The sequence below is a fragment of the Perca fluviatilis genome, chromosome 22 (genome assembly GCF_010015445.1).
Source record: "Perca fluviatilis chromosome 22, GENO_Pfluv_1.0, whole genome shotgun sequence".
In the NCBI taxonomy this organism is placed as follows: Eukaryota; Metazoa; Chordata; class Actinopteri; order Perciformes; family Percidae; genus Perca; species Perca fluviatilis.
The window spans coordinates 11,742,770-11,761,357 of NC_053133.1; the positions used below are offsets into that span (position 1 = coordinate 11,742,770).

Below are 18,588 nucleotides of genomic sequence, written 5' to 3' on the forward strand. Positions count from 1 at the left end.
CGGTCCCTGTTGCATCGATACTTTATGACATTTCTGTGTCGTCTTCAGAATGATTCTCTTGTGTGTAAAGGTCTGGCATGTCTTTTATCAGCACACTTTGTTCTCCCTGGCACTCTCCGTCCTTTGCTCCACTGTGCCAGACTGGGAGCGTGACAGACAGAGAAATAGAAATGGAAGACATTAAAAAAAAAAATGAGGGAAAGAAAGATGATGCAATATTTTTTGGGGCTCTAACAGCTATCCCTGTGGGATCTAACTTATGTTCAGGTGATCTTGGGCGGTGCACAGACACATACAGTTTTTTTTCTTCCTCCAAAGGACTTTGACATATTCAAAATTGTGCCCTCAGGATTTTATTCAGGAACATTTATCCACTTGTTGGGACCCAACTGATCATCGAGAAGCGGTACTGTGGAACTTCTATCTAACCATCTCAATCAGAATTCTCCGTGACTGTGTGCTTAAATAGAGGATGTTTGTGTGTGTGTGTGTGTGTGTGTGTGTGTGTGTGTGTGTGTGTGTGTGTGTTTTTTTTTGTGTGTGTGTGTGTGTGTGTGTGTGTGTGTGTGTGTGTGTGTGTGTGTGTGTGCATTTTTATTTTTTCCCAAGCAGGCATCTTCTTCATGTCAGTAGAATGCCTTTAATGAAGCCACAAGTTTCTTACCGGGGGGGGGAGGGGGGGGATCCGCTTTTCCTCGATCTCTTACTATCTCTCCCTCCTCTGTAGTTACGCTGTAAACCTGTCACCCACAGACATCAAAGAGAGACACAGAGGGCGAAATATAACTGGTGTGAAAAGCACCAAACACAAGAAGGCAGAATATTTTACGACGGGGGAAGCGACGGCATGCCGCTTTCCAATTTACCTCCATTTCTGACCTGTTTAAAGCTGCTGTGTTTCAGCTGTTTGTACTCTCCTCTGCATTTCCTTTTACTTATTTAATTATTTATTCAAATGTTAAAAGCAATACACCCCACGTTGCAGCGGGGAAACAGACTGTCTTTGGAGGTCATTCCTATTTATTTTGGCTTGATGAGGATGCGAGGATGTTAAAAATTGGTGACTGCAGGGTCTGTGTGTGTACAGGATGGGATTCATATTTCCACTTCTTTGTGGCTGCTTTCCAAATGAGCCCATAATCCAGAACTCATTACAATGCTGTCATTTTTTTATGATTTGGATAATAGTAAGGGGAAAATTAATCAAATTGGTGTCAATAAAATGCCCCTCCCTCCTCCCTAATGGCAATATAGATGTTTAAGAGTATCTCCAGGGTTTGTATGCTGATGTAATTCTGGTATATAGCCTTATACTTGTTTGAGCTCTCAGAGGCTGAGATCCAAGAACCATAACTTTTATGTTTTCAATAAAGGAGTATTCCCACGGAACAGAACCCAACAACCTGTTGTTTGTATCTGGCGCCCCCTGTCGATGAGGTTATGTACTACTGATTCAAACTCACTCAGAAGGCACTCGTTTTGTCACTGAATATTGAATATCTTAGTTGTGGCCCTTAATAATTATCCAACACTTCAAATGAACCGGTCAGATCAACACATTGGAGTAATGTTTACACTCAATGCTTCATCTGTTAAGAGAAAGATAGTTTGCACACAGGATATTCACCTGAATATGTAAATTGTATGACTCTCAAAGTAGTCAGAGTAGTCCTTTAAGACAGCAGTTGTCACATTGTCAGTTTCTTTCCTCACAACTCAAAGCGGATTTCACAGCTGCAGTTTAAACTACCGAATGTTTGTCTATCATTACGGTGGTAAACTTCCATTGTAACATGGGCTTTTATTCAGCCTAGAACAGACTCAAAGAACCCAGAAAGGCCTTGTAAACCTAACAGCCAGAAGCTTTTGGTACCAGTAAGAGTACAGCAGCCCACCTGAGGGACCCCCAACCCATTCACTGATAATTGTGTACTAACCATCCTTTATTCTCAGACAGTTGGACACCACAACCAATCAAGCCGTTTCATCTTTGCCCACATCGCTCTGAGACAATTACCTCCAATTTTACTTCAATAACACTCTCCCTTCTCCGTCAGTAAACAATCAAATCACTCCATTGTTGAGGGTAATTGGATCTCTTTAAATCAAATCAGCCATTATGGCCCTGATGAAGCACGCCCTGCTCAGCGGGACTTAGCGACACATGAGAGAATGCAGAACAGGAATACAAAAGCATCTCTGCCTCCCAGGTGAAGATGGCTATATTGGAGGAGCTGTGTAATACTTAGTTTATTAGACTGTGCAGTGAACAGCACAGGGCTTGTTTTTCTCCTTGAGGACGTGTTCCAGGTGTAGCTCACATTTCAGTGACAGAGAATTAAGCGTGTAGAGGTTGTTTGTGTCACAGTAGGACTTTAAAGTAGAAGGAGTCGCCACCCACTCATCAAAAATCTATTTTGATTTGTTCCACAGCTCGTTTATTTTCTCTCCTTCCTACCAATGAAATTCCTGGCTTTAACACTTAGCTTGGCTTCTGGTTGTATGTACTACAGTATGCTGATTGATTCTACTTTTTATACAGCTGTACTCATTCTAACACATTCAGGTTAGTCATTTGTCAACTAAATGCCTAAATATGTCAATGCGGCTTCAAGAGATAAATTGTATATTTAGTAGTAATTGAAACAAAAAAAATGTCTTCATAAGGGTAACGAGAACATCAAAAGATTCAGCTTTTAAGATGTGTTGAATTTTGCATTGACATTTTGGAGAGTTCAGTCACTCCCTCTCGTTTATATTAATCTATAATGTATCAATGCGTTTCTTGCAGGCTCTGGGTATCATAGTGTCTGGATGGAAGAAAGAGGACAGATTTGATTTGACTCAAGTAGTTTCTGAGCAGAGTTTTGCTTTAGTTTTGTCTTTGCTATTTATTTCTGTATAAAGTATTTTTGTTTGTTCTATGATAAAACTCTAAAACACCCCCACAAGACAAAAAAAAATGGCATTGTGAAGTTGAGATTAAATAAACATCTTACATCGAAAAAAAACAAAAACAAACAACCAACCCCAGGAAGCCAGATGACGAGCAATGTGGATGAGATGTGTGATGTTGTGCATGCATTGATGTATGTTTGTGTATTGTCAAGGTGTGTGTGTGTGTGTGTGTGTGTGTGTGTGTGTGTGTGTGTGTGTGTGTGTGTGTGTGTGTGCGTGCGTGTGCGTGCGTGTGTGTGCGTGTGTGTGGGGCTTTCAGTCATACTTCTTTGCACCTGGGAGCGTCTTCCACTAACAAGGTGTGTTATTAAAAGGGTTGGAAATAACAAGGGCCTCTCAATTTGATTATTTAGCTATCAAATGTGTTTGACATTGCATTTGTCTCAGCATACGCTAATGTGTATGTAGGCTAGTTTTCTCTGTTCTTCCTCAGCTTTTTTCTGTTCCTCTTCTTCCTTGTACCCCTCTTCCGCTCTCTCCTTCTATATAATCTTCTCTGTTACTCACTCGCCCCATGAGGAATTAATGTGATGATGTTGCCGAGACTGATACGGATATGTATGCACACACCTGTGTGTACACACACACACACACACACATTCGAGGATATTTTAGTGAAATGCTGACAGCTGTTTATCAGAGCATCTGTCTGTTAGCAGAAAATACTTACACGCGTATATGACTAACAGTTTTAACGTCTTTGCCTACACTCTTCACTCTCCTTTTGTTAATACCTACAGTCAGTCAGTTGATAAATTAGTCACTCACTATATCAGTCAATCAATTAATTGTCAGTCATTCAGGCAGCAAATTATCTGGCAGTCAGTCAGTAAATTAGCCAGTCAGTAAATTAGCCATGCAGCAACTCCGTTAATAAATCAGTCACTCACTCGGAAATTAGTCAGATCATTAAATCAAGAAAGGGTGAATTAATCAGTCATCAGCCAGTAAATCAGTCAGGAAATTCTGATTGAAGTCAGTCAAAAAATGAGTCTCCCTCTCAGGATGCAGCTTCATTTTGTCCTCACAGCCAAAAGACAATGACCGCTTAACCTCTGTTCAGCCTGCCGGCCTGAGATAACACTTGGCCAATTAACTCACAACTCTTTCCTTATGGATAGTTTGTGTGTGTGTGTGTGTGTGTGTGTGTGTGTGTGTGTGTGTGTGTGTGTGTGTGTGTGTGTGTGTGTGTGTGTGTGTGTGTGTGTGTGTGTGTGTGTGTGTGTGTGTGTGTGTGTGTGTGCGTCTTTGTGTGTGATTGTGCATGTCTGTATGTGAATGCATATCTGAAGCCTTCATGTGTCTGTGTGTGTGTGTGTGTGTGTGTGTGTTCCCTTCCTTCATGAAGGTTGATAGTGTCATCTGATTTCCCTGCTCTGTGTGTTGCTTTGCTGTTCTCAGCCCAGATCACTTAAGACGTATTAGAGGTAATATGAGTGAGGGATTTACCACCAGCCTGTAATGACTCCTTGGACATCACAGTGATGGATTGGTTTAGGTGAAAATATTCAGCATTTTGAAGAAGTGAGGAAAAAAAGCAGAACGATAGAAAATAGAGATTTTAGCAGATCAGATTTGGTTGTGATTGCATTCTCCATGTGAAGGAAAAAATCTGTACCCCACAAGGATTCTTCTTACTTTTATTTTTCACTAAGACTTAATAAATTGAAAGTAGCACCATGGACTGCGGAAGATTATACATCTGATGCAAAGCAGCAGTTTGATAGGTATTCAGTAGTTTTGTAATGTTGCTGTGAAAATGAGTTGTTTAGAAATAATTTCACCAAAAAAACACCTCAACTGTTTTGCCTTTATTGCAAATTGAGTATTTTGCCCTCTATTTATTATTGATTATACAACAGTGGATTCAATACTTACAGTAGCACTTTGGGTTTTCATCTACTTTATCTGATCCAGCACTTCGGTGGAGAACTTGCATTTGTAAATATAGAAGGAGACGGTGACTCACACTGAGCAGCTCTTCAGTGCTGGGTACACACACCAACTGGCATGCACTCACATAGACACGCTTTCACACCCAGCAACATGTCACAGAGAGGGTCGACTGATTCATGCATGTGGAGATGCTCAGTTGATTGAAGTGCACCTTTTTAATGTGCAACAGGGTTACGGGGCTTGTCCTAGTGGTTCCATTGAGTGGATTTTGTTAAAGAAAATAACCACGGTTCATTATTCAACAATTACCTCTGCATCCAAATTGATGGTTCTTTACCTGGAACAGGATCTGCGGATTTTGTCCCCTCAAGATGATTGAAGTGCATTTGACAGGTTTTATGAAGGTCAAGGTATTTCTTACCTCTTGACTGCCGCTCTTGTGTGATGAATCTCCACACACCACCTCAGTCAGCACAATCTCCCCTTTCCTCTCCCCTCTCACCAATTCCTCTCATGTCTTCCAATTTCCAAAAACACCTATTTGCTCTGATCTCTCCTTTATTGGCCCCTGTTCTCAGTCATCTTCATATCCGCTGATCTCACTCTCCTGGGGTACTCTCTCAGTGGAGTTTTGGAGTAACTCAAAAACAGAAACACTTGCAGGAAATAACACTCAATTGTTCCCCGATTACAGTACATACAGTATATGTCCCAGCGAATTTGACGATTCACAGTGTAATCATTGTAACATTTAAGAGACAAATATTTGTCTAAACATACAAATGTTGGCATCTAAATATAAGCCAACCACTCTCATCTAAACTAAAACAATCTATATTTTGGGGATGGTATTAATTTATGTCTTGTCTTAACCATGTTTGATCTAACTAAGACCAGCATTATAGACTACCACTGTGTGGGTGAGCTCAGATTACATGTACTATAGGAGGTTTTGTCCTCAACTTCGGTCATCTCCTCTTTGTAAATCTATACTCAGCCCACTCTGTCTTTAAGTCCTGTTCACTCCAAATATTATTACTTCTATCTGCCCCCCCCTCTCACTAACTTCATATCTGACAGCATCTCCTGCACTTCTTAATTACTCCATCGCTCTGTTTCCTCATTCTCTCCAACAACCCATTGTTTGAATGTCAATTTTTTTTTCTCACTTTTCTTCATATGCCAGCCTTTTCACCAAAATACCACAAGACTGCCCCTTTATTGGATCCTCAGCATGTCGGCATTAGTGTGCGTACATCAGAGGATTTGCAGTGTGCCCCCTCAAACTAAAGATTTATGGAGGTATCCAAACCACTCACTAGCTGCACGAGACGTTTGCTGGTGAAAATTGTAAAAGGGCAATTTTACTTTTATGTGATAGAGGCTTTGAAGTTTCTGTTTAGTATATTGTTGAGGTGCTTTGATGGGTTTTGATACTGTACCAGTCATCCATAACCACACTTATTGTAAATGTTTGTCAAGAAGCATCCCTTTTTTAGGGTTTATGAACTATCATAGGAAATATAACATCTCACCCACGCATAGTTTTTTCAATGTAATCGGAAATCATGTTTGTCATCAAAGCTCAATCCAGTAGCTTCTATAACAGGGGTGTCAAACATACGGCCGTGGGCCAGAACCGGCCCACCATAGGGTCCAATCAGGCCCACTGGATGACTTTGCAAAGTGTAAAAATTGCAGAGAAGTAATTATTCCAATTGCAAATTTACCACTTTAATCTCAGAGAATATCCAAGTTTTTTCCCGTAAATTTACAACTTTAATCTTAGAGTTTTTTCTCTGAAATATTACCCCTCTCTCCCTGGTCCGTATTTTTTTTCTTCAATGGCCTTAGGATGCTGTCGTAGCAGAAGCATCGTCCATTTGCCAACATCAAGCTGACAAGAAACTTTGTTGCAGATAAAGTTTCTGATCTTTCTGGAGTGGTTTACTGGTCTGGCCTAGCCTGACAAGCCAGACCCACATCAATATGTTGGGTCTGGGAACTCACCATTGGCAGGGCTCAATCTGAGGGGCGGGATAAACGGTTGTCTTTCAAATTCCCTCTGCACTCATAGCCAACTAGAGCAACGCTAGTTGATAGATTACATTTTTGCCCTATCCGGTCGGCAAAACTTCGAATACATCTTCCTTATTTAAGAATGACTTCAGTTCTTAACTCCAAGTCTTCCAGAGTCGCGGCCAAAGCCGATTCGACAGACCGCTGTTCGCCAGCAGCAGCAGCCATCTTCTTTGCTTTCAAGTAGCAGGGAATTCACGCGGAACAGTCGCAACTCTGCCGTCCTTATGTTAAGCCCGCCCACCGACTCTATACACGATGTGATAGGCCTGACCAGAATTTGGTTTTTCCAGCTCGCAAGCCAACGGAGAGTTGCTAGACTGAGGCTGCAAATTACATTTGCTGCCGCTAGGGTGGGTCTAGATTTCTAGGCTAGGTCTGGCCCACTTGAGATCAAATTAGGGGTATGTGGCCCATGAACTAAAAAGTGTTTGACAGACCTGCTCTATGCAGTACGTGTCATTTCTGTTGTTCACAAAAATCCATCCTTTTTTTAAAACAACCTTTTGTCATGTTTCCAAATAAATTGTGTATACTGTATATGGGAGGATGTGCAGAGAGTCAAATTTGACCAAATGTTTTTTGTCCTTTATTTTTTTCCACACACACACCAGGTAAATATGCCATGAGAGATTTGATCCATCGGTTACCGGGAAGCAGCAGTAGCAGCAGCAACAACAACGCCACCAGCAGTGGGACCTCCGGGACCACAGGCCCTCCCAGCAAGGCCATGTCAGACGATACTGTTACTGCCATCTGCTGCGCATTGCACGAAGTCATTACCAAGAACATGGAGAACGCCAAAGCCCTACGTGATGCTGGAGGCATAGAAAAACTCATCGGCATCGCCCGCAGCAAAGGAGACAAGTGAGTAGGCCAAAGTTTAAAAAAACATAACACAACATTTGGTTATTTTTTTATCTACCATTTTTTATCTATCTAATTTCTGTTTAGTGTGACACCTTAAAGTTAGAGAAAACCTTTTTAAAAAAAAATATAAATACTGAACACTGGTTTGACAATTGCTCTACCATTATTAGATAATACATGTTTTTGTATATCCCTTTACCCATTATCCTTTACATGGGTTGTCCCAGTGAGAATAAAAGCTGTAACACAGCGTTAGTGGTAGGCTACTGAGCTGCACCACAGAGTTCATATATATGAATATATATAAAGGAGGGTAACGATATATTATAACAACTTATGGAAAAGTATGCCATATGTATTTATAACCATAGAACAAATTTATTTACCTGCGCTGCTGTTGAAATGGTTATTATACCTAACGATGATATGTGCTTAACATTTTTCCAGCTTTAAGCAGGGATAATTTTCTGTTCAGTAACGGTGAAGAACACTTACTGCAACCCTTCCAATATAAGCACTAGTTTCTGACACAGAGGTAAAAACAAAGGAATGGATGAATGTTCTGTCGCCAAAATAATCTCAGAACAAAATGAGAATGCTCCCTAATGACTTGCAGTGGCTTTCCTCTTGCTCAAGGACAACCAGCCCTGAATAACTGCAGTAGCTTAAAGGGATACGCCACCGTTTGTTGAAATAGGGCTTATCACGGTCTCCCCTAGCTGTAGATAGGTGGGCAACGCGCTTTTGAGCATGCATCCGTTTGTAGTAACTTGCGGCACGGACGCGCCCCAGTTAGCTTAGCGTAGTGAATGGAATCCTATGTTGCCAGTTAGCATGTTGTGAGTAAAAGTGAGCCAACAAAAGACAAAAAAACAACCTAATTACTTGCACTGAGACAAAAAATGCGTTGGCCCACCTATCTACAGCCAGGGTAGACCGTGATAAGCCCTATTTCAACAAACGGTGGCGTATTCCTTTAAATCCTAAAATGTAATGTAAAGACTAGGAAAAAATCCAAACAGATTATCATTGTTGTATTGTGCTGTACCTGTCTAGGCATCATTCAGCTCACCCTATACTGTCTGTAGTGACCAGTGCTTTAATGTGGCCACACATCCATCATTCACAATTGCACCTCACTGTGACCGTTCATCCACAAAAGACGTCTGGAGAACAAGAAATATGCAGCAGGAATATAACTCCTGTCACCATGGGTGTCCGAGCAGGGTGTTCTGCCTAGCTGCTATGGCAACTACCAGGTCAGGGGTTGCCATGACACCGGGGCGTTATCAGATGGAGGTCAAACGTTCATTTATTATAATGGAGAGAGACTCAGTCTATTTAGGAAACTGTGCTCAAGGGTACCATTACAGAGAGAGATGAGGTGCAAATTTCATAGTGAGTGTAGTTAGCTGCTAATGGCCCACACATCTTCATTTTCTCAGGATAGGTACACGGAGGATAAATGCTCCTTATCAGCAGTGCCATGCCACATTCACATAGTTACACACTTTCAGATTGGGAAAATGCCCATTACAGCACCACCATAAACAGACACAATTTACCAACTTATTTGAAACAGTAGGAGATGAGAAATACAGTGAATTGAAAAAGATAATGTTATAAACATTGGTTTATGATACCTTTGAAAAACGTCAATGCCAAAACACATCCCCGTCATGTAAACAGCAACACAAACATTTAGCCTCATTTAACAAAAGTTGCACCCAGATTACTTCAGTCAAATGCAATGAATAATCACAATCTTACAGGGATCAAAATCTTTGGTGACGTTTCAAGGGACAGTTCACCCCAAAATCCAAAATACATAGTTTTCCTCTTACCTGTAGTGCTCGTCCTCCTCGGCTGAGCTGTAACTGTAGCTAACCGATACTGCCAGCTCACCTGAGTTAGCTAACGCTACAGCTCGACCGAAGAGGACGCCGTTAATGTTTACGTCTCTCATCCATGAGTAAGCTTCCTTATGTGCGGTGATACGGTTGGCAGGAGTAGTTCAGTATAAATACAACTCTAGTTCCTATATGAAACTCACAACAAAGTCTGTGGATTATCTTGAGTTACCGGGTTATGATTTCTGGAAAGAGGCATTGCTGTTGAGTCTTTTAAATGTATTTTTTGTCGCATTTAACACCACAAGCTGAATGCCATCTAGTTCAATTATATTCGACAGAAGGCAGACATCTCTACGGACGATATCTTCAACACTGGGCAACTCACAACAATACAATCAAGATTGATAAATAGCACTACAGGGAAGACTGAAAATATTTTGATTTGAGTGTGAACTTTCTCTTTAAGGTAGTTAAGTCAACAGTGTCCATTAAGATAGTTTTTTTTACTTGGGATCACTTACAATACATTCCAGTGCATTGTGTTAGGCTGTTGATACCATCACCCCATGCTGTATTTCAATCTTCGAAACACTTTCTGTTCTTTTTACTGGGGAAAATTAACCCCAGAGTGAAGCCTCTTTTCAGGCAGGACCTTTGTTAATTTTAGTGGACAAATGGAAAATGAGCTTTCCTTCTGCTTCCCTCTGTAGCTGTTAGAAGGGCAGGGCTTTTGAACTGAATCCTACTGGAGTAATCTTTTAGCTAAGTGGCAGGGATGGGACCATTAGCATGGCAAGGAGGTTCATTTTACACTCATCTGGAAACTCAGTTGTTGTGCAATGAAATCATTCTCTGCTGAAAATGGCCCTCTTACTCTTAAAGGAATACGCCACCGTTTGTTGAAATAGGGCTTATCACGGTCTACTCTGGCTGTAGATTCAGATTCAGATTCATTTTATTTAAAGTTAACATTAACCTTGTATACAAACAAGGAGAGATGCACTGTGCCAGGTTGTAGCACAAGTGCTATTTTCCGCCCGTAGTCACAAGCTGTGTGCAGGCCACTGGAACTTGTGATGGCTTTAAAGGGATACGTTTGTTGAAATAGGGCTTATCACGGACTCCCCTAGCTGTAGATAGGTGGACCAACGCATTTTTTGTCTCAGTGCAAGTAATTAGGTTGTTTTTTGGTCTTTTGTTGGCTCACTTTTACTCACAACATGCTACCCGGCAACAGAGGATTCCATTCACTACGCTAAGCTAACTAGCGGCGGCACTGCCGGTGTTGCACCGGACTAAAACAATGCATGCACAAAAAATGCGTTGGGCCACCTATCTACAGCTAGGGGAGACCGTGATAAGCCCTATTTCAACAAACGGTGGCGTATCCCTTTAAAGCCATCACAAGTTCCAGTGGCCTGCACACATCTTGTGCAGCTGGTTGAGACCAGGGCCACGTTCAGCCCCAAAAATACCTAGAAATAATTTTTTTTAAACTGAAACGGGGGTGCGGTCTGCCTTTTTATTACCACAAATTTACTTACACATCTCTGCTGATTGGGTATCACCTGTGACACAGCCAAAAAACGAGAGTGACACCCATCAAACGAGAGAAAACATACCTCAAACGTTCCGAGTAAACATGCCATTCGACACAGAAACCGTAGCAAAACGGTTCACACCGTTTTGAGATTGAACGTGCTCCTGGGCTTTATGCATAGATCATAGACTGTTAATATTAATGGACAAAGCATCTGGTTCGGCAAAGTGCTGCAAATGCGTAAGTGCATTCTATCTGAATTCCAGCAGGGGGCGACACGTGCGGTTGCAAAAGGAGGTCGGTTTCTGTAGAAGTCTATGAGAAAGTGATCAACTTCTCACTTGATTTATTACCTCAGTAAACATTTTCATAATGAGTTTATGGTCTTAATCTCTAGTTTTAAGTCTTCTGCTATACAGAATGATGTTCATTTTTTTAATTCTGGTCTTGTAGATTTTAAAATCGGCGATAAAGCAGGGGGTGTTTTAGGGCGTGGCTATGATGTGATTGCCAGTGAAAGTGTGTAACGTAACGTGGCTCCTCCCTCACTCTTCCCTCTCGTCTAAAATCGTCACATCCGCAACCAGGATGGCTGTGCCCATAACGGCAAACTCGACGAGTCATAGCAGATCTCCACAAACCAACGGGTGACGTCACACATGCTCTGTCCATTAATATTAACAGTCTATGGCATAGACTGTAGATGTAAAGCTAAAACATCTTGATCACCCCCTGGTGGATAACTGTAGTATAGTTCATAAATCCCGCCCTCTATGTTAGCGGATTGGACGTGGGCCAAATAAAAAAAATCACAGTACACGTTAATTTGTTTCCCAAAGATCTTTTTGGTCATTTTAGGTAATTCTTGTCACACTGATGTTTGTTCAAGTGTTAATTTCTCTGATAAGTTTGGTTTTTATTAGTTATTTGATGCTATAAGAATGGGGAGAAACGTCATGATTGACAGTTGTGATTGACCCGCGATTGGTGTCTAGCGCAGTGGTTATCAAAGTGGGGTGCAGGGACCCACAGGGGTCGTTGAAGGGGTTCCAGGGGGTCCCCAACAAAAAGGGGAATGATTTATTTTCACTATAATTTCATCCATAAGTAACACAATGACAGATTGTACAACTATTTTTCTCATGGGTTTCATTCACTTATATATATCGTTAATAAAACATCTTAAAGCAAAAATTCTATCAGGTAGGGGATCCTAGGACAAAGTCTTATCAGATGGGGGTCCGTGGTCTAATTTGTGTCAGTTTAGGGGTCCTTGATGTGAAACAGTTTGAGAACCACTGGTCTGGCGGGTGTATGGGCAGGACTTCGATACCGCGGCTCCACCGCCCGATCACACAGACAAAATTACAAGATGGCAGCACCCGTCTTGTGGATATTTGGTTTCACTTTTGTAGAGGTGCCGTCCATCTTTTTACACAGTCTATGGTAAAGGCTGCACTATAAAGAAAATGGTAAAGGGAAAATAATAACGTAGCAAGATAATCCAAAGGAATTGTGTCCAGGAGAAATAACTCGTTCTTTCTTCTCTATCTATCCCCAGACACTCAGCAAAGGTGGTAAAGGCAGCCTCTCAGGTCCTCAGCAGTATGTGGCAGTACAGAGACCTGCGCTCCCTCTACAAGAAGGTAGGATGTAGTACAAACCATGTACTCAATTCATCTCACACTGTGTGCGTCCTATTTACCTATCATGTTTCACTCTCTACTGCCTACAGCACTATTTCAATGCTTAAGAAATCATTTTTGCATGCCAGACGCCACTTTCCTTACTGCCTATTGTCATACACATGCATTAACTCCAGGGTAAACATTAATATTCTACTTACCGATGCCATGTACGGTCAAGTATGGCTACTGGCTACAGGTATGAAACCTACTGTCGATGAAGAATGAATATGACATTTATCTCTGCAGTGATATATCTTATTTTATAATGGATTAATCACAATTTAGTGTTGTGGTATGAACTAATTTTACCCTGCGAATATGAAATCAAAAGTTCTAATGATAATTTTAACATGAAACCAAAACATTGTTCTAAAACAGTGTAAACAAACCTGTCTCCACATTATCAGATATCTTGCTAGAAGCATAATGCCATCATACAATTGACACCATCCATTAATTAGTGCTTTGCAAATCTCCTCTGATAGGGGGCTCTGATATAGTCATTGATGTGTAATGTGAATAAAGTATATTTGGATACACCTTTTTTGGAATGAGCAACAAAAGTAACAAGCTTTGGCAATATAAAAGTAAGATAAAAAATTGCCTGGTCTTAGCACTCCTGCTGATTATATTAGGTGTTTGACACAGCATCTATATAATAATAAAAAGTAATTACTATATATAACATATTGGTCTTGAACTATCTGAGGATGAACTGTGTTAGATTTTCATTTTCCCTGAAGCAGGTGTTGAGGAGGAGTCTGCTGAAACTGTTGATGTAATGAAGCAAACACACCTGACAGTTTAAGTTCATTTATTCACATTTGAATGGTAAGCTGCATTTTTATGTGAACAGCTGAAGATTTTGGTTCCACCTCTATGTTGTTGGATACCCATTCGAAACCTCACTGGATAAATCATGCCTTGTTTTCTGGTCAGGACTAATCCTTGTCAGGATTTGCTGTTGTCTCCCAGAGTCGATGTGAAGCGCTGCTAAGCTTGGCTAATTCCATCCTGCAATCGACAGCTTAGTTCGACATTGCCAATGCATGCCACAAGCTACCACTGTCAGTCAGCAGTTTGTGTAGTTTACTGTGTTGATTTGATGTTCACAATATATACAAATGGGAGGCAAATGACAATGAAACATCTTTATATCATCTTTACAACTGAGAGACACATTTATCATCACTTTAAAATCCTGCTTTTCGCAAGACTGGGAACAGGACACAAACCAGTCCATACCACAGCTGCTCTCAGCTGGGTGATATATACAGTATGTACCTAATAGAAAGTATGTGTAGCTATTATACAGTATATAAATCAAGCTGTAGCTACTGGTGCGGGTTAACAGGGTGCTGGTTCAATTCCATGAGTCTTCAGGAGGTAACACTCTTTGGGCACTGGTGTATCTTACAAATAAGCTGTGAAGGAAAGATGAAGTGGCAGAAGAGAGTGAAGTCAAGTGCGTTGTGTCATTAAATGACCCAAGTAGATCTCCTTCTAAACAACCTCAGTGTTATTGTAGTGTATGTAGAGATACCACATTATCATATTTATTCAGCAGATATTGGTTTGGAGACTGGCCACTGTAATATGTAATATGTGTGGTTGAAGGTGTGTGTGTGTGTGTGTGTGTGTGTGTGTGTGTGTGTGTGTGTGTGTGTGTGTGTGTGTGTGTGTGTGTGTGTGTGTGTGTGTGTGTGTGCGCGCGTGCGTTGGCCTTGGGGTCAGTCATAACCACCTCCAAACAGAAGAATAATGGAGTTCTGCTGAGCACCATCACAACTGAGTAACAGTGTTTACAGACGCAGAGGATCAATAACTTTGTGTTAGTCTCCAGCCTATTGTTATTTTTCCAACGTATATATACACACAGACACACACACACACACACACACACACACACACACACACACACACACACACAAGCTAACATTGATGCCAATGGTTATTAAGACCATCATGAAGACCGATTGGTGGAAATGCTGCTGGCTACCAGGAAACTGTAGCTCATTAATACAGTAGCTAACATGTAGCTCACGACGAATGGCACAAACAAGCAAACAGAGAAAACTGTATAATGATTAAAGAATGATTAGGTGTGTGTGTGTGTGTGTGTGTGTGTGTGTGTGTGTGTGTGTGTGTGTGTGTGTGTGTGTGTGTGTGTGTGTGTGTGTGTGTGTGTTTGTTTTTCTTTTTTTTACCCCTCCCTCTCTCTCTCTCTCACACACAAACAAACACCCCCCCCCCCTCTCCCTTCTCTTTTTTTTTTTTTTTTTTTTTTTTTTTTTTTTTTTTTTCCCCTGTGTTTGTTTGTGTGTGTGTGTGTGTTGTGTGTGTTTTTTTTTCACATTTCACATGTAATGTAATGGTGTTGTTGAGTTAATATCTGCCACCAAGGTTATCTGACTTCAGAAGCGTAATCAACAAGTTTCAGCGAGATAATGTAGAACTATTAAGTAACACATTCAGGGGAGGTGTCCTTGGCTTTGAATGTGGTCTTTCATCTCTGTGTGGAGAGAAAAAAGAAGAACAATGAAGCGTTGTATTTCATTGCATTATGCTGTATAATGAAGGGTCCATTTTATGTATTTGGGTTTTGGGACAGATATTTATATTATTTAGTATTTTCCCATATTCAGACTTTGTTGGAAGACATTCAACAGAACACCAAGAGAGATTTTTGAGAACTACAACATGATTCACTTCAACAAGTCATTTCATCTTGTGTGGCACTTCAAAGAGGTTGTCAAACCTCTTAACAAGCAACCTGAAACAACAAGAGTGAGCTGTCATTCTTTAAACTAGTGAAACTTGAAGTGAAAAGAAATATCTTTTAAAGTGCTCATATTATGCTAATTTTCAGGTTCATAATTGTATTTAGAGGTTGTACCAGAATAGGTTTATGTGGTTTCATTTTCAAAAAACACCATATTTTTGTTGTACTGCACATTGCTGCAGCTCCTCTTTTAGTTTAGTTTATTTCAATCAGTCAATCAATCACATAAATACACAACATCACTTACATAACATAAATGGTAAAAAAAAAGTGTCACCTTAGTTCATGCAGTGTCATCTTAACTCGTTTATAATCAATACTGATCGAAGAGGTGTAGGTTGCAGCATTTGCTTATTACACCTACTCTTTTTGCATTCTATTTAATTCGTATTTTGTTCTTAGGTCCCTCAGGATATTATCAATTTTATAAAATGTGTCATCATTAATTTCTGTATTTTATATACATATTATCACACATATGTGCAGAAGTAAAAAAAATAAACAAAACAAAATACATTCCCATTCATATACACATTACCATTCATGCCGCACTTTTATTTTTGTTAATCATTCTACTTTTTAGTGTTTTTTAAAATCTTTGTAGCATGTAACACATTTTTACTTCCTCACTAGGGTTGGGTACCGAAACTCGGTGCCAACAGGGAACCGGTGCCGACGTAAACGGTAGTAACGAGACCGAATAAGAACGAAGGTTTCGGTGCCTCATTTCGGTGCTTGACTTTACACTACACCTGACAGCATGTAACGTTAGCCTACCTTTAGCTAGCAGCTGGATTAAACACCGGTAAAATGCTGACAGCTAACGTTAAACAGTGTAAAGTGTGACTGTATTTCGTGCTGTATTTCCGGGACTTCAACCGCGCGGATGTAACAATCTGCTCTGCAAGCGCAGCAGCGCTGCCGTTGTCGCAATTCATAGATATACAGTATGTTTATATGGTCGGAATTAAACAACACAGACGGTGCGTTCACTTGCAGCTGCCGTTTGTGCGAATTAAACAACACAGACGGTGCGTTCACTCGCAGCTGCCGTTGTCGGAATTAAACAACACAGACGGTGCGTTCACTTGCAGCTGCCGTTGTCGGAATTAAACAACACAGACGGTGCATTCACTTAAAACAGGTTGCCTCGTGGTGCATTCACAGTAATTGTAAAATACCCTTTTCCCATCTGGGGTTCAACAGCAATTTACTGGTGAAATAAGTTATTGTTATAGTTATTACATTATTATTAAATCTTTAATTTTGACCATGGCCTTAGCAATAAACAAGTCACTGACTGTTGTTTACTGCCCTTATATTTTTTCTTCTTCTTTTTTTTTTTTTTTTTTACTTTATTGAAAAGTACCGGTTCAGGCACCGTTTAGGCACTGGCACCGTTTTAAAAGTATCGATTTAGCACCGGAATCGAAAAAAAACCAAACGATACCCAACCCTATTCCTCACCCTATGTGTTGAGCTCTCTGTTTTAGCTACCAAGTGAGGCATCACTCTTCTGTTCCATCTTTGTTCGGAGTCGCACATGCGCAGTACCTAGGTAAGCACTGCTAGCTAGTCAGTTGCAGAGTATGAGGGAACGTGCCATGCTAGCAGCTAGGCGAGCATTATAACGTGTGTTACAAAGTGACGAGCATTCGTCACGGAAGTAAAGGCTGGACTACAACAGAGCTGTTTGGAGCAGTTTGTGAACAGTGTTTTCTGTCAGAGATGGTAAGTCCCTTTGGGGTGGACTTTGGGCTTTTTCACTTTGTAAACCTATAACGTGCACAAAAAAGATATACAACACTATAAAGGAAAGGGGAAAAGCCAAAAAGCATAATATGAGCACTTTAATGTGGCAATGCATTATAAATTAGGTAAAAAATCGTTCCACCAAATTATATTTTGTTCCACCTGTTTTTAGAGACAAACAAAAAGCTTCCGACCCAGAATCTTCTTCTTTCATGTTGATTTGACTCTCTGTCCGAGTCCAACACTTCTGACTGTTGATACATGGCATCAGTATGTCCTCGCCTCATCCTGACGACTGTGTCCCTCTCTTCAATCGTCATCCTCTCATCCCCATTATTACGCTGAACAGTATCCCCATGTGGCCCAATGGAGCATCATCTGCTTCATACTTCTCTAATCACTGCCACTGGATAGCGTTACACTCAACTGGATGGCATAACACTCCACTGATCATGACATGAAGGACATTGGTTTTACACGGCAGCCGAGCCAGACGTAGGTTGCTTCATTTCTTGGGATAATTTATTTATTTGTTGATTTTTTTTTACCCCACCCATATGTATTTGCCTCGAGAGGCTGTGTTTGCCAGACTATGATTTCATAAAGACAGATATTAAAGGAAGGAAACAACTTGCTTACTGTAAGATTAATGGCTGCAGATTTTGACCAACTAAATTTGTTTTGCATCTGTCTCATTTGATCCGATATGATGCAAACATTAAAGAGAAAGATAACTGAAAGATACTACTTTTCCACTCCACAACAGCAAAAACAAATGCATCCATCATATCTAAATTGAAAGACGATATCGGCAGTCTGTCCTGTTGTAACATCTCCAGTTTCATCCACCTGTACTTCATAATAATCTTCAAACGATCACTATCTTGTAATCCAGTTAGATTGTTGCTGTTATCTTGAACAACTTTTATTAAATGCAGCACAAACTTTAAATTATCTTAGCTGCTGCATTATGCTATACACTCAATCTAAAACTTCCTTTTAAAAGCTGATAGATGCCATACCTTACTATTTACTACTTTACTTTACTTAATTTCATGAACACAGCCTGGTTAGTGACAAACCAGCCTAATTTTATAACTGTGAAAATTGTTGCCATAGAGGATCCACACTTTGACTTTATCACACAAGTCCAGAGCTCGCAATAATAAT

General features: G+C 40.5%; 1 protein-coding gene across 4 annotated transcripts in view; it reads left to right on the top strand.

Moving 5' to 3' along the window:
* The window catches only part of ctnnd2a (catenin (cadherin-associated protein), delta 2a), a 283,909-nt gene that overhangs the window by 247,293 nt on the left and 18,028 nt on the right, over positions 1 to 18,588 (top strand). For all 4 annotated transcript variants that reach the window (XM_039790447.1, XM_039790449.1, XM_039790450.1 and 1 more), the window contains exons 20-21: positions 7,548 to 7,800; positions 12,758 to 12,842. In XM_039790447.1, coding sequence (XP_039646381.1) covers positions 7,548 to 7,800; positions 12,758 to 12,842 — 338 coding nt within the window. The remainder of the gene's footprint in view (positions 1 to 7,547; positions 7,801 to 12,757; positions 12,843 to 18,588) is intronic.